The 17,114-nt window shown below is 36.3% G+C and overlaps 1 protein-coding gene across 2 annotated transcripts; it reads left to right on the forward strand.

Annotated features, from left to right (window-relative positions):
* Positions 1-209: 209 nt before the first annotated feature.
* rnf122 (ring finger protein 122) lies at positions 210-16,779 on the forward strand. Of its 2 annotated transcripts, XR_013800563.1 has the most exons (7): positions 210-589; positions 7,419-7,575; positions 10,926-10,971; positions 11,077-11,118; positions 12,547-12,629; positions 14,313-14,850; positions 16,216-16,779. XR_013800563.1 is itself a non-coding variant. In XM_079638394.1 (6 exons), exons 1-6 carry the CDS (start codon positions 565-567, stop codon positions 14,425-14,427), a joined length of 468 nt encoding a protein of 155 aa, XP_079494520.1. In that variant the 5' UTR covers positions 210-564; the 3' UTR covers positions 14,428-15,914. The 2 variants fall into 2 exon arrangements, 1 of the variants encoding a protein (XP_079494520.1); XM_079638394.1 differs by lacking the exon at positions 16,216-16,779 and having other exon boundaries at positions 14,313-15,914.
* The last annotated feature ends 335 nt before the right edge of the window (positions 16,780-17,114 follow it).

The raw sequence follows: 17,114 nt of genomic DNA on the forward strand, positions 1-17,114 counted from the left end.
GGATGGTAATAGGCTAATGAGTCCTGCTCCGGCAAACACCACTCGCTTTTCCTAAAGAAACTCTAGTTTGTGTAATTATTTTGGAGTCGTTATTTTGAATTACGTTGCTATTGTATTTTCTATTCAAATTAATTTAATTTCAACAGCTAAATACATTACATTTAACGTGCTACTTGAATGTTAAAATGACTTGTTTGTGTGTTCAGTGAGTCAGAGATGACCGTGGAGATGTGCTGGTGAAGATTGGCTGTGTTCGGTGCCCATCACTCGGGCTGGGAGGGTCTTTAACTCGCTCTTGTTTGGTTCTCAATGGATGCCAACATCAGCCACGACGCGCGAGCACATGAAAAACGACGCGCATCGCACATAAACGCGCGCGAACGGCACAGTATGACCCGAATGTCGTGAATGTGACTGTATTTACTGACTCGCATCGTGTGAGGAGGACTGAGTTTGGTCAGATGAATCCAGATGTGCTGACAGAGCGACAGACAGACAGAGGGCATCATCTCTCTGTTTATAAACACACATCTGTTCATAGAGAGGAATCACACGGGTGGATTGATGCACCCTTTCCAGTGGTGCAACGGTAAGATCACCTTTATCCTTCCTGGTGGAATAGTGTGGGATTTTATAGGCTGTACTTACTATATCAAAACACAATAAAAGATGGGAAAAGGTTGAGGGTTTATATACACAAACAATAGGTTCTGCTAAATGGGTCAATGACAGATAAAGATGTCTGAGATGATGATGAGGAGAAATCTAGTTTGAAACGCACGTGCCAGGTCTTAGAAATGCAATATTTATATCCATATTGGTTTGATACATGTTGAAAAACGTTTATACCACAATCTCTGCTAATTTTTTGGGGATTTAATGAGTAAAAATGTCAAGTGGTGTAACCATACTAAAATGAATATTTTACATGAATATGTAATAGTTCATAATAATATATATATAGGCTATGATGTTTTATTAATTTGACCTGTACAAAAAGTGTCTTTTCACAAAAAAAGTTAGTCCAAAATGTACGATTTTCTGATTTTTTATTAATATTATTATTATTTTACAAAACTCTGGTTTCACAGACTAGACTTAAAAGGTTAGTTCACCCCCAAAAATTAAACCGAACTCATAATTTGCTCTCTCTCAAGCCATCTTGGGTGTATATGACTTTCTTTCAGCCAAACACAATTGGAGTTACATTAATATCCTGGCTCTTCCAAGCTTTATAATGGGAGTGAAGAGAGTTTTTGAAGCCCATAAAAGCCCATCCATCATAACAATAATCCATACGGCTCCAAGGGGTTAATAAAGGCCGTCTGAAGTGAAGCCATGGGTTTTTGTAAGAAAAATATCCATATTTATAACTTTATAAACTATAATCCTAGTCGCAGATTAAAATGCATGTTTGAGCTGCTTCAACTTGCACTGACAAATCTTAAAATATGTCAGTGCCATTGTTTTGTCAGAGGCACACCAGTCATGTTTTTTTTTCTAAGGCACGTTTATAAAAGATAATTCACCTTTGGCTAAGCCCCGCCCCCCTTAGTTACTGTTGCTACCTCCGACAACTTCATCTGGGCTCTGGTTTGGTATCAACATGGCTTATGCTGTGACGGCTCTTCCTGCTGAAATTTTATCAAACTTTTATAAAGCAGCAAATAAAGTGTCCGATAGAAGTAGGCAAAAGTGTCTGCAGTGTGCGTTCGAAGGCTATATTCAAGACATACCGGTGAAACGCAAGCAACAACAAGGCATCCAAATAGAGGCAAAAGCATAACGGTCACAGTCAAAAAATGAACCACCGCATATCCTAATGGAGACGGAGACTGGGACTAACAATATCAGGAGAAACACTGTCATGCAAAGCTGGGTAGGTCTCTATTCACTTCTATAATCGTTATTATTTACAAAGCAAACGGACTAACGTTACGCGAGTATAAAGTTGTATTTATTAGCAGCGTGTGCTAGCGTATCAACAATTAGTGTAGAGAACCGAAATCATAACTAAACCAGCATAAAACTGTCTAACTAGTATAACTTCACAGTAAGGTTAAAAGCTAAATGTATCTTAGAGCACAAAAGTGTGCTTGTTGATCTTGAGGGGTTTCGCTGACTGAGGACGTCCACACAGTTTAATCCAAAGACGACACTTGTCAGTATTTAACTTCGGTTTTGGGAAGGGGAAAAAACGGACACCCCCCTCCAACCTCTCTGGGAAACGCGTATCTGTGTTACAAATGACCCAGGCACAACGTTTAACCATATTTTTTATAAAACGACGACGTAATAGCCTGCCGAGACCAAAAATATGAGCCTCCTGCGTTGAAGTCAATGGAGCGCCGTGAAAAAGTGTCGGAGCCTCTGTGTGGAGCTCGTTCTTGGCTGCGCTGTGATTGGTCAATCTACATTCTAGGGCGTGGCTTAGCCAAAGGCGAATTGAACGAAGACCTAATCCTGTCCATGAATCCAGGCCATAGTTTTCTTGTCACGTTACAAAAAATAGCTTCCCGCTTGTTACACCACACTGACTTTGATTTAGTGGACAAAATTCATATGAATAAATTGTGATTCATATGTTATGTTTAAATAAATGAGCTAAATCAACAAATAATACTAATTTCAAAAGAATAATATTAATTTATAACATTAATCATTGTACAGGCTACTTTGTTATATTTGCATTTGTGTTTTTGAACAACCTTAACAGATCATTGACCAGATCTTTATCCACTTAATACAACTGTTCATTGTTGTCTCTGTTACATTATTGTATTAATAAAGCATATATGAGGACATCACACACACTTTTAATGCAGTGCCATGAAGATTGTGACACTTAAAGGGACAATCACCCTAATTGAATGGATATTTGAATAGATTATTGATATATTGTAATTTATCTGATCGTTCCTTTAGATGTGATATCTACTTCTCATTCTGTCTCGATTCATTAAGGGCTGCTGAGAATATTTCGATTACACCCTTGTTTCATATTTATAGGTCATGTCTTGAAAGCGCTTCATAGATGAGAGCCCCATAATCTCTTGGGGTTGTTTAATATTTCATGCACATTTTCAGTCTGCTTTTCTGTTAAAGACCCCTGTGGTGAAAAACAAGTATGTTGTTTAATGTGTCTATGTGGTGATGGACAAACCATATGCAAATTTCACAGTCAACACCATTTCTCCTTAAAACGGCGGCGTACCAAAGATCTCCACTGACAAATGGTGTGTTCAAGGATCTGGTTTCCCAACACACGAGCACAGTTTAAATCCCGAGTCTCGCTCCGCAAACGTGTTCTGTTCCTGAACAAATGTGTCCAGCAACTGTAGTGACCTAGTTTTGCTTGTACATTTGTACGCTTGTGTCTCTTCCACACACTCCCCCTCATCTTACCTACAGCTTTATTTATTTATTTATTGTTGTACTGCTAACAACACGACCACTTGTTAGAAATGCGCTTACTTGTACTGAATGTAATCTTGTTGTGTACTTCAAATCTTATATTTGTAAGTATATTTAAAAAAAACTACTACTATTATGATATAATATTAATGAAATAAAAGTGCTTAAGAGATACACTTTCATCATGTTTTTTCTTTGTAATAATGTCAAATTAAAAGTTTTACATTAAAAAGTTAAATCATTATGTTTAAATACGTTTTAAGTACACTTATTTTGATGTGTTGACTAACATAATAAATCACAAGTGTTTTTTGATATTACATTTTTGATATTTTAAATGTACTTAATTGCAACAAATACATACAGGTTTCAATAAAAACAAATGTCATTTATATTGAAACTATGTATTTGTTGCAATTTAGTACATTTAAATACAAGTATATTTTAGTTTCGTTTACATTTTATTTAAAATAAAAAGAACTAATTAACTGTAAATGTAATTATACATTTAAGTACTGAGTAATAATAATTAACATACTTACTATAGGCTTAGGGTTTGGATTGGGGTTTGGTTTAGGGTTAGTTCGTTGCATGTAATTATGCATAATTTATAGTTATTACTACTGTAACTTATGTAACATGTGTAAGGACACTAAAATAAAGTGTTACCTTTAGTTTAGCATAAATACTTGTCAGTATGTACTTAAGAGAGTTGGAAAAAGGACTCTTAAGTTCACTTACTGTAATTACATTTATTATGAATTTAAACTATAATACATTTTTATTTAATTGCATATAACACACAGTTAAGTGTCAGAAATGCATTCAGTTCCCACTTAAATATAGCTTATTCTTTTATTTAATTTCTTTAAAAAAGGACAAAAATAAACGGTACAATACAATGTTACTGATTCAATAATACAAATACCAACATAATACCATTAATTAACAATACAAATATTATGCATGCATAAAATAACTGCATTATTAAATCATTTATTATGAAAATTAATTATGATCAAATAATTAATAAAAAACAAAATACTATGGTAAATATAGTCAAAAACATTTAATATTAACTGTGTGGGACAAAGCAACAGATAATATGTCTATAAAGCTGATATATAAGAAAAAGAGTAGATTGATTATCAACTAGTTGGGTCTGCCAGCATTTGGTCATATTTTCACATTAAACAAGAACATGGAATGGGGGAAAAGCCTCCTATTTTAAATCAGTTTTCAATAATATATTTTCAAGTCGTTGTTGAAGTTCTTGAGGACATTATGGGAGTGTGAGGATGAAGTGGAGAGACTGAGATACGCACTGCTTTGCTATCGATTCCCTCTCTAGGAAGCCTGACTCTACTTGAGTCTCACTTTCAGCAGAAATGATGTTAAATGACAATGTTATTGATTTCCGTCGGTCCAGGAGACGGCAGGAATGAAGAAAGCTGCTGTTTATTTGTTTCAGTTGTCAACTGGGAACAAGAATACCAAGTGCCATCCTTGTCATCGATTTAAAGGAATAGTTCAACCAAAAATGAAAACTCACCCTCATGTCGTTCCAAACCTTTCCTTCATCTTTGATGCTTAAATGAAGATATTTTAATGAAATCTGACAGATTTATGTCCCTCCGTCTACGCAACTATAACTTTGACGCTTCAAAAAGTTCGTATAAGGATTGTAAAACTAAAAATATGAATTGAGCGGTTTACTACATTCAATCTGTTTATCGCTTTATATGATGAACAGATTAAATTACGCTTTTATGAAGCGCAGTTCTTTTCCACATTGACCAGGGCTTGACATTAACATCCACCAACCCGTCAAATGTGTGTGTATTTCATCAGTGGTGTGTAACGCAGTCACTCCTACTAGACACTTTGGCGGGTTGAATTTTATATATAATATGTACATTTATCAATTAGTCTTCCGAAATAATAAACTAAGTGCAATGTAGTGTTGTCAAAAATATCGATTTTTCAATACATATCGATACTGAAATATCTGAGACGCTTCCAATACTTATTTTCTGCAGAATAGACACACGATACCGGCTGCTCTTTCTCTCTCTCTCTCTTCTCTCCGACAGCGAGAGACACACAAACCCGCCTCTCCTCACTCACTCCTTTCATTAGCTCCGGATGAATATTGCTGGTGTTACAGGGCTTGAGTTTTGGCTTGGGATTGGGCATATTCCACATAATTTTGCGCTGATTTTATGCTCACACCTAAAGTATAGCACATAAAGCTGCCTCTCAGTACTAAATGTAGTTTTTTTTCGCTGCTTATTGCTCTTAAACTGTCAAATACACACAAAATAATGTCAAGATGACGATCATGGGTCGGTATTCACATAAACACAGTCAGTTTTAAGTGAACATAAACAGTTGAGAAAGAAAACGCATGTGTAACAGTATAATGGATCTGTGCGTCAGGTCTTAAAGTGACAGCAGCCTAATATTCCAGCTGCCAAATTATGAGATAATATTAAAAATATCTATATGGCAGTTTTTCTCCATGGTATGGATTGTGGCCAGTGAAAATGCTGAGTGGCTCGTAACTTTGGAAAACCACTAGTCACAGCGACTGCTGAGCAGGAAAAGTTAATGTCAAGCCGTGCATATGACTGAGTGAAAGACATTAATGGCCGTATCTTGCACACAGCGCAATTGACTTTGTTCACCGACGCATGTATCATTCCTATTTTGCATCCGCGCACAGCGGACTTTTCCCTCCACAGACACACGTAAGTAAATTTGGGAATGAACTTGCGCTCACGGGGCGGTTCAGCGCAAAGAGGAGCGTGTTCCGGCCCAAACGTTCCCTGGTGATATTTAGCAGTTTGAGAAAACAATTCCGGCACTGACCAGGAAAAACCCAGTCTAAAGACATTGGTGCGTAGCGCGTTAGTCATATGCGCTATTTTAAGGGCGCGTGCTTGGCCATTATGTAGCGTGTGAACAACGCACATACACTTTAATTCTCTAATCTACACAAACGCAGCAGTTTTCATTTTTGCAAATCATGCATTATTACAGGGAAAAATATTAACACACGAGGGAAATCATTGTTGTGTCCATGAAGATGTGAAAAAAATAGGCATAAATCTAGCAACACATTTACCCAAATTATTATACGCCTGTTTAACCGAAGCTAATTTGTGTGGTTTCTCCCATCATCCCCAATGTCCCTTCTCTGTGTTTTACGGCCCTGACGAGAACGTCGGTCTCCTCGGCTGTGAATCGCTCCTGGCGTGCGCTGGCGAATCCGCCGTTATAATAGCAATCCGCCATGGAACAAGCGCGCCGGCTCTTAAAGGGAATGTGAGATGTCACTCTGATTGGTTTATTTCACGTTACGCCCAAACCACACCTATGAATAATGAAGCGACTTCAGACCAACACATTTTAGATTTGCGGGATCCGCCCACAAAGTTACTTGCGTTTCGCGTTTGATACTTGCATTTCGGATTGTTAAAATAGGGCCCTAAGAATCACTGTTTTTGGCCAGTGAATGGTGGAATCAAGTCTTATTAAACAATTTAAGATTAGTCATTAAACTATATTTGCTATACGCTACAAGTGAAACTCGGAAAATAATATCGCGCAAAAGTTCATTTATTTCAGTAATTCAACTTAAAAGGTGAAACTAATATATTATATAGACTCATTATATGCAAAGTGAGATATTTCAAGCCTTTATTTGTTATAATTTTGATGATTATGGCTTACAGCTTATGAAAACCTTTTCACAATATTCTAATTTTGAATTTGGGGTTTTCATAAACTGTAAGACATTATCATCAAAATTATAACAAATAAAGGCTTGAAATATCTCACTTTGCATGTAATGAGTCTATATAATATATCAGTTTCACCTTTTTTCGAGTGTCACCTGTATATTTGTGTTGTTTGAATGATGAGTTGTTTTCCTGTTCTACTGTCGTAGTGATCAGATTTCACTCGACTGCGCTCTGAATCCCCTGTGCTTTCGGGTCTAGGGTGCTTCTGCGGTTTGGGACTGATCTACTCCAATAAGACCTGCACTATGCCATCCGTCACCTTCCAGGACCTGCCTCTCAATATCTATATGGTTATCTTCGGGACAGGCATCTTTGTCTTCGTTCTCAGCCTCATATTCTGCTGCTATTTTATAAGGTAAATGTGATCTCATGCACACACATAAACACACAGGAGCACAAGCATATATATGTGTTATCTATAACAGGAATCTGCTGTTCTCACACACACAAGCAGACGTCAGGGCGGTGCGTGTCACCAACACATCTGATAGGTGTAAATAATGAAACGATTGAATTATAGGACAATGCAAACTGCTTCTCAATCATAATATGTGTCAACATGTCAATACTTTTTACAAGTCTGTCCTGTTTTTTTCTTCTTGACAATCCAGTTATATTTTATGTTATTGTAGACTTTACTTTTAAGTTCATTTCTTTTCTTCTTCTTTATTTCCTTATATTATATCCTATCATTTTTATGTCTTATCTTTTCCTATATCCTATCATATATACCACATATCCTATCATACACTATCCTTCCTTTCCTATAATCATATATCAAACACGTCATATACCATATATCTTACCATACCATACCCTATCCTATCCTATCCTATCCTATCCTATCCTATCCTATCCTATCCTATCCTATCCTATCCTATCCTATCTCATATATCCTATCCTATCCTATCTTATCCTATCCTATCCTATCTTATCCTATCCTATCCTATCCTATGCTATCTTATCCTATCCTATCTCATATATCCTATCCTATCCTATCTTATCCTATCCTATCTCATATATCCTATCCTATCCTATCCTATCTTATCCTATCCTATCCTATCCTATCCTATCCTATCTTATCCTATCCTATCCTATCTTATCCTATCCTATCCTATCCTATCCTATCCTATCCTATCTCATATATCCTATCCTATCCTATCTTATCCTATCCTATCCTATCTTATCCTATCCTATCCTATCCTATGCTATCTTATCCTATCCTATCTCATATATCCTATCCTATCCTATCTTATCCTATCCTATCTCATATATCCTATCCTATCCTATCCTATCCTATCTTATCCTATCCTATCCTATCCTATCCTATCCTATCTTATCCTATCCTATCCTATCTTATCCTATCCTATCCTATCCTATCCTATCCTATCCTATCTCATATATCCTATCCTATCCTATCCTATCCTATCCTATCCTATCCTATCCTATCTTATCCTATCCTATCCTATCTTATCCTATCCTATCCTATCCTATCCTATCCTATCCTATCCTATCCTATCCTATCCTATCTTATCCTATCCTATCCTATCTTATCCTATCCTATCCTATCCTATCCTATCTCATATATCCTATCCTATCCTATCCTATCCTATCCTATCCTATCCTATCCTATCCTATCCTATCTTATCCTATCCTATCCTATCCTATCTCATATATCATATCCTATCCTATCCTATCTCATATATCCTATCCTATCCTATCCTATCCTATCCTATCCTATCCTATCCTATCCTATCCTATCTCATATATCCTATCCTATCCTATCTCATATATCCTATCCTATCCTATCCTATCCTATCCTATCGTATCCTATCCTATCCTATCGTATCGTATCGTATCGTATCCTATCCTATCCTATCGTATCGTATCGTATCCTATCCTATCCTATCTCATATATCCTATCCTATCTTATCCTATCCTATCCTATCCTATCCTATCCTATCCTATCCTATCCTATCCTATCCTATCCTATCTCATATATCCTATCTTATCCTATCCTATCCTATCCTATCCTATCCTATCTCATATATCCTATCCTATCCTATCCTATCCTATCCTATCTCATATATCCTATCCTATCCTATCCTATCCTATCTCATATATCCTATCCTATCCTATCCTATCCTATCCTATCTCATATATCCTATCCTATCCTATCCTATACTGTCCTGTCCTATTCTATCCTATCCTATCATTTTCCATTTCTTTTCTTTTCATTTCATTTCAATGAATTTAATTTATTCTTTTCTTTTTCTTCTTCTTTATTTCATCATCTATCCTATTCTATCCTATCTGTTTTGTTTCTTTTTTTCATTCCTTATCTATGCTATCTTATCCTATTCATTATTTTGTTTCCTCATCTGTCCTATCCTTTTCTTTTCTGTCTATGATCTTTGTGTTTTTTTGTAAACAATTGTAAAATAAAGTGTATAAATGGCAAAGCACAGATAAAAGACTTCTACAATTTATTATTATTTTAAACTATTTCTCGGTTGACAACATGTTACAACATGGACAACATGTAAATCATGTCAAATGCAAATGAAAGCCCTTGAAGAATAAGCATTGCAGACGCTGAAGAGCTTGTGTCGTGAGCAGCAAACCGCGTCTGATTCTGATTCTCCTGACATACAATGATCAGTGATTCATCCTGATCATCCTCAGGTTTAATCCTGGACCTGAAAATGACTCATGCCGTGTCCATGTTACAGATTCAGCCACACTTAGTGAGTTATACTTTCACTTTATCTTGAGTTATCCCTCTCCTGATGTGAATGCGGAGACCGGGATTCACATCAGACCATCTGATACAGTTATCACAATTACTTCAAATCAATCATAGTATCCAAATATAACTTTGGTATTGCCAGTTTCGTAAGTGACTTGATACAATAAAAACAACAAGGCTGAAAATCTGGGGTGTATAATGCCCTTTTCACAAGATGTAAAATAAGTCTCTGATGTCCCCAGAGTGTGTGTGTGAAGTTTTAGCTCAAAATACTCCACATATATTTTTATATAGCATGTTAAAATTGTCACTTTTTGAGGGTGAGCAAAATCGCACCGTTTTGTGTCTGTCCCTTTAAATGCAAATGAGCTGCTGCTCCCGGCACAGGGGGCGGAGCTTCAAGAGCTCTGTCCTTTTACCTCACACACACATGCACTAGAAATTTCTAAAACTTTTAGCCTTTTATGTTCAAACTGGAGTCAGACAATGATGGAGAGACTCAAGAAGAAGTGACAACATGTAGAAGCAACAGCACATTTCTGAATGGTTAGTTGATGAATTTATGCAGCTGATGTGGAGTTATCTATGAACTATCTTCAAGTCATTGGTCAGCATATTCTGTCATGATAATCTATAAATCACGTTCCCGGGGGCGGGGTTTATGTACATTTTAGGGTTGGTGACTTACCCAGGAGGAAGCTTGTGTAGTTCCTACCAGCCGTTTGTTGTAGTCCTTAAAAAGCAATTTCTTTAAAAGCAAATATCTTCCTTTGCTTTGAACTTTGAGCGTTGTAACTTTGCAGATGTTGTTTATGATCAAACAGCAACATTACACACTAACTACAGTTAGAAAAGTGAAATCATAATCAACCACCCCTTTAAATAGAGTGAATTATAGGCTACTTCTCATCATTTTTCAGTAATTGTATGCTTTATCTTTCCTATGTCATCGATAGTAAATTGAGACACCAAGCCCAAAGTGAACGCTTTGGATACAGAGAGGTAAGAGAGAGTAAGAAGAAATGCTTTAAAGAAGTCATAGCTGACATATTTATCATGTTAGTCGAGGATAATTGTACTAACTGTTGGCGTTTGTGTCGATTACAGGTTATTTTAAAAGGAGACCCGAAGAAGCTGAATCTTCATGGGGTAAGAAACTGCCTCGACTCCTTGAAAACCTGCAAATATCAGGGAGTCGTGGAAATGAATCAAATGCATTTAATAGAAGTCTAAGAAATTTCTAGAGTAAATAATCTTTTTTTAGTTATGCTCAGCTCTAAAACATTAAGGACCAGATTTTCTAACAGCTTGCCCCAGCGCAAACCCTATTTTGGCGTTAAAAGCTACTGTCAGGATTTACTAAAGATACACAGTGAAAAATTAGCGATGAAAAGGCTTCAAGTTCAAGTATACTTTAAGTGCATTTTATTAAGTAGGCTATACTTAAGTAAAGTTCAAGTATATTGTTTAAGTATAGCTACACTGTAAAAAAAAATGCAAGTTTTTAACTTAAAAAAGCAAGTTACCATGTTGCCTTAAAATTTTGAGTTCTTTGTAATTAAAAATTTGAGTTAATACAATGAAGAAGAATGGTTTAATAAACAGAAACTCAAAATAGTATGTTATCTTCACACATTAGTTATCGAAGTTGATTTGACAAAAGATACGATAAAAAGTTGTGTTAACAAATCATGAAAATATTTTTTTACAGTGTACTTTATGTAGTAAGTATACTAATATCATTGTACTAGAAGTATACTTGTAAGTGTACTGTTTCAATACTATTTTATTTAGTTATACTTATACGTATAGTTTACTAGTATACCTATTTAGTTTTTTTCATTACTTTAAATATACTTTAACTCTTTTTTATTTATAGCTTCATGCATCCTTTTTTTATCAACACTTGAATGTGGGTAAGTTTCATGAAAAAAAGCAACATTCAAAAAATTATAATAATAATAGAAAATTGCATTTTTCTCAAAGACTATATCCAAATCAGATTCAGAACGATGATCAAAACACAGATGGAGTAGATCGAGTTCATCAGCACCTCCAAAGCTTCTCAGTCCTAAATCATCAACATTAAACAGCATATAAATCATAACTGCCTAATGTTACTGAATAAAATATAAACCCATGAAGAGCTATATGACTGTGAGGAGGCCGATGAACTCGATCTACTCCATCTGAGTTTTGATCATCGTTCTGAATCTGATCTGGATGTAGTCTTTGAAAAAAATGCAATTTTTATTTTATTTTATTTTATGAAACTTACCCACATTCAAGTGTTGATATAAAATGAATACATGAAGCTAGAATAAAATGTTTTCAGATACATTGCATGTTCAGATATTAATACAACAAAATATTCTGGGGGCCATGAAACTTTCCTGAAAATGATCAAAAAACGCTGGTGGGGAAAGAGTTAATACCACAAGATCTCGTCACACCCCCACTAATAACAACATGTCAGAATATTACTGCTTTTACTGTATTTTTGATCAAATAAATGCAGCATATTGAAGCTTGCATGCATTTGTTTCCTCTTGTCCTGGTTGTGCCGTCCCTCTACAGCAGACGTGTGCCGTGTGCCTGGAGGACTTTAAGGTGAAAGATGAGCTGGGAGTGTTGCCGTGCCAACATGCCTTTCACAGGAGGTAATAAGCAGGAGAGAAACAGCTGGTGTTCATAAAGCTTCATCTGCTAATGTTAGCGGCACTGCGAATGACAGCATCCGTAACTATACCGGGCTGTTCCTCTTTTACATTCTCTCTTTCCCTTTGTGTTCAGGCCCTACTGATGTCTATTTAGATATTGCAGATATTGCAGGTGTTGATTAATACAAATTGGATAAAATTCACAAAATTACCGGTATATAAAAAAATCTAATACTAGCGGTGTAGCGATACCCTCATGCAGAGGCGGACAGAGTACACAGCTTCATTACTTGAGTAAAAGTACAGATACCCCTTGCTAAATTTGACTCAAGTACAAGTAAAAGTATATTCAGATGTCTACTTAAGTAAAAGTACTGAAGTACTTGTTTTTAAAAGTACTTGAGTATCAAGAGTACATTTTCTAAATATTGCATTACTACTGCCACAGTGCTTACATTTATGTACAGAAACGTCCTACATGGAGTTATGAAAACTGTTAATGTTAATACCTTGGATAATATAAAAGGAATTGAGTGTAAAATCAAGTAATTTTCATCTTTTTACCACGTTGCTTTATTTAACATTTCGCACTTGCCCACAAGGCAATAGCACAATGGCAACGCTCTGACAAACCTCTGCTAGAGTTTTAATGGATTTTTTACACCCACATTTGAACTTACAATTGTGTGTACATGTGAGTTTCTCTGTTTTTTCATCAATCAAATCAATAAACCTAAACCAGCAAAGAAGGCAATATAGCAATGTTCTGACACACCTCTGAAAGGTGACTGCTGATAGGCGGTCCCAATCAGTGCATTGATCTGCACAATCCAGTCACGCTTGAGAGGAAAACAACAAATTGAGGGTTTCCGAGTTTTTTTTCTTCCTTTTTATTTTTATTTTTTAGAAGAAGTAACGGGTACTCAGTACTCACGGTTATGGATAGAAATGTAGCGGAGTAAAGAGTACAATATTTGCCTCTCAAATGTACTTGAGTAAAGTCATGTGTACTCCCCAAAAATGATACTTGAGTAAAGTACAGGTCCCTCAAAACTGTACTTAAGTACTGTACTCAAGTAAATGTACTCCGTTACTGTCCGGCTCATGTCACGATTCAATACATATCACGATACTGAACTCACAATACCGTATTATTGCGAAACTCCAAGACACGTGATAAAAGGTTAACAAAAAATATACTGTTGATTAAATGCTAAATTTGATATTGTGTGTGTAAATTAATAGGCTTGGACTTGTGCTGGAAACCCAAAGCACAGGACAATAGAGACACCAGAATAACAATATTCATCATTCTGAAGATGAAAATACAGAATTATTTTAGACGAATATGCTTGCGCTCTTTCACTGACTAGATATATTTAAAATAATGTTGGCCACTTTTTACTGGTAACAAGACATTTGGCATTATCAGGACACAAATATTCCCGCATTGCATTATTATACATTATATTCAGCATTATATATAGTAGTTTAATGTAGTACTGACACTAAAACTCACACAGTAATGTTTATTTTGGGTGAACTATACACAATAGAGATTGTCACCATACACGATTGATGCATTTTTGTATTGCGATATATAGTGACACGATATATTGTTGTAAAAACAAATACACATTCGTGTTGTTGGACTAAATGCGAAGTGTGTGTGTGTGTTTGCAGGTGTGTGGTGAAGTGGCTGGAGGTGCGCTGTGTGTGTCCCATGTGTAATAAACCCCTGGGCGGCTCGCCGGAGCAGAACCAGAGCATCGGGACTCTGCTGGACGAGCTGGTGTAGACCGACATCTGACTCTCTCTGGAGGCTTTTACCGACATACACAGCCCGATAACTCTCTGATCCGACTCCTTATTCTGAGACTGAACCGCACAGATCAATTAAACAGAAGGGAAACCATAGATGCTCGACTGAAGAAACTCGAAAGGCTTTATATCTTTTGAGAAAAAGGCCTTTAATTGTAACATTGAAGTCTAGCCGAGCTGTTCAGTCAATGACAGTGTGTATGCTAACTCAAGGCTAATTCACTGCAGGTTCTTTGAGGAATTTACTGTATAAAGGGGGTTTATGAGTAAAATAAGGTCTTTGGTCAACACTACTTCAAGGTTTATGAAGAATTTGAAGTTGGAAATACTTGAGTGCTTTATAAACTCGTAAGAACTACCACAAGGATGTGAGTTTTAATACTTGAGCAAACAAACAACCGTAGTCTTTAAAGGATTAGTTCACTTCAGAATTAAAATTTCCTGATAGTTTACTCACCCCCATGTCATCTAAGATGTTCATGTCTTTCTTTCTTCAGTCGAAAAGAAATGAAGGTTTTTGAGGAAAACGTTCCAGGATGTTTCTCCATATAGTGATTCAATGGGGTCCAACGGGCTGAAGGTCCAGATGTGAGTTTCAAAGTCTCGACACGATCCCAGCCGAGGAATAAGAGTCTTATCTAGACAAACCAGCGGACATTTTATAACAAAAATAAACATTTTATACTTTTTAACCACAAATGGTCGTCTTGCACTAGCTGTGATGCGCCACACATTACATAATCACGTTGAAAGGTCACGCGTGACGTAGGCGGAGGTACAGATTAGGGATGTGAATTTCTGCCAAAAATGCCATTCGACAATCGAGGAGCAAAAGTCGAATATTGTTTAAAAAAAAAAAAAAAAAAACACTCACAATGACAGAAAGGGAGGCCAATTTCATCTTTAGCGATTTGTCATCAAACAAACTGTTTATTAATTGGGCAAGTAACATGTTCTCGTGGTTTTTGTTTTGTTTTACATAGTAGGCCTATAGGCTAATTGGAAGAAGAAAAGACGAATAAGCACGACAGTCCGTTCGTTAGATGCTAGTTAGATCAAAAAATAAATCATTGTCATAATGATTGTATGCAAACCTGCCTTGTTACCGGCAATAGCCTACTTTTTAAACAAATTACTTTCAATCAAACTATTTATAGCCTAACGCTTAATAGGCATATGTCATATTCTTGTTAAAAAAAATTAGTGTCCTGGGAGGAGACGCGAGCGTAACATGGTATGGCATGAGAGCGGCGTAGCTTGTCGGACATAGCGACAGTAACTAAGGGGGGCGGGTCTTTGCGAAGGGTCAATTGCGCGAAAATATAGCGATATTCGAAAAAGCTATTTTATGATCGAATTTCGCACGCAGTTCGACTATTCGACTATTCGAAGATCGCGACTCATCCCTATTACAGACCTAGTGTTTACAAAGCGAACATGCAAAGACTGTCAAACGGCATTTACAAAAAAAATTTTGTTTGTCTATTGCAAGATAAGCATTTGTTTTGTTTGTTATAAAATGTTTATCTATCCGCTGGTTTGTCTAGATAAGACTCTTATTCCTCGGCTGGGATCGTGTCGAGACTTTGAAACTCACATCTGGACCTTCAGCCCATTGGACTCCATTGAAGAAGTCACTATATGGAGAAACATCCTGGAACGTTTTCCTCAAAAACCTTCATTTGTTTTGCGACTGAAGACAGAAAGATATGAACATCTTGGGTGACGTGGGGGTGAGTAAATTATCAGGATTGTACATTTGAAGTGAACTAATCCTTTAAGTAGAAAGCACACAACCATTTTACAATTGTCATCTGAGGTATCATGTGTGTAATTTAGGTTGTAGAACAAACTGTGCCAAAATGAAATGTAAACACAGACCGGATTTTATTCCCAAACCACTAAAAACCCATCTGAGACTCCTGTGAGATCGCATCACTGGGTTTTAGGACTACAAACTGAACTGTAAATGCTCTACATACGACCGGCTGATGGAGGAAACTGCATTTACAGCGTCCCAGCAGCAACAGCACAGTGCATCGGGCCCAAAGAAACTCATCACAGAGTGAATGAGTGTGTGATTGGATTTTACAGTCATCAGTAGTTGTGACAGATGTCTCGTTCGTTCTAGATTATATGTGCACAAATCATCGACTGTCTTAAGAGATTTTAAGCAAACACTACCACAGAAATGGGCTGCCAGTGAAAACACAAGTGACTTTCTTTTTGTATTTGGAGTTTTTTCGTGTTTGTTCACTGTAATCTGTTTGCCATTGTTATCTGCAGTAGTCAATGTTTTCACACCCCAAAAAATGAACATTTGACAGCATTTATCTGTGCAGTATGTTTCTTTCTCTCTCTTTCTGTGTGTGTGTGTGTGTGTGTGTGCGCGCGCAGTTGACCTTTGACCTGTTTACTGTCACATGTGGAAAACATCTGAGCCTAAATGATTATAATTCATGAATGCTTTGGAATACAGACATAAAGCAGATTATTGCAGAGGTGAAAAGAAGTGTAAAAAAAGTTATAGAAATTGTTCAAATTTACTATAGGCTACCGTATATGTAATTTACAGTATATTTTATTTTATACAAGATATATATTTTACTAAATAATTTGTAATCTAAAATTGTTAGAAATTCTAATTTGAAGTTGATATCACAA

Source organism: Phoxinus phoxinus (genome assembly GCF_949152265.1).
Source record: "Phoxinus phoxinus genome assembly, chromosome: 15".
NCBI classification, from domain to species: Eukaryota; Metazoa; Chordata; class Actinopteri; order Cypriniformes; family Leuciscidae; genus Phoxinus; species Phoxinus phoxinus.

What these genes read in the sequence shown, in the direction of transcription:
- rnf122 (XM_079638394.1), top strand. Translation starts at nt 565, where the DNA reads ATGCACCCTTTCCAGTGGTGCAACG. An exon ending in TTCTGCTGCTATTTTATAAG is followed by an intron (nt 7,576 to 10,925) that starts GTAAATGTGATC and finishes TGTCATCGATAG; the next exon opens with TAAATTGAGACACCAAGCCC. An exon ending in AACGCTTTGGATACAGAGAG is followed by an intron (nt 10,972 to 11,076) that starts GTAAGAGAGAGT and finishes TGTCGATTACAG; the next exon opens with GTTATTTTAAAAGGAGACCC.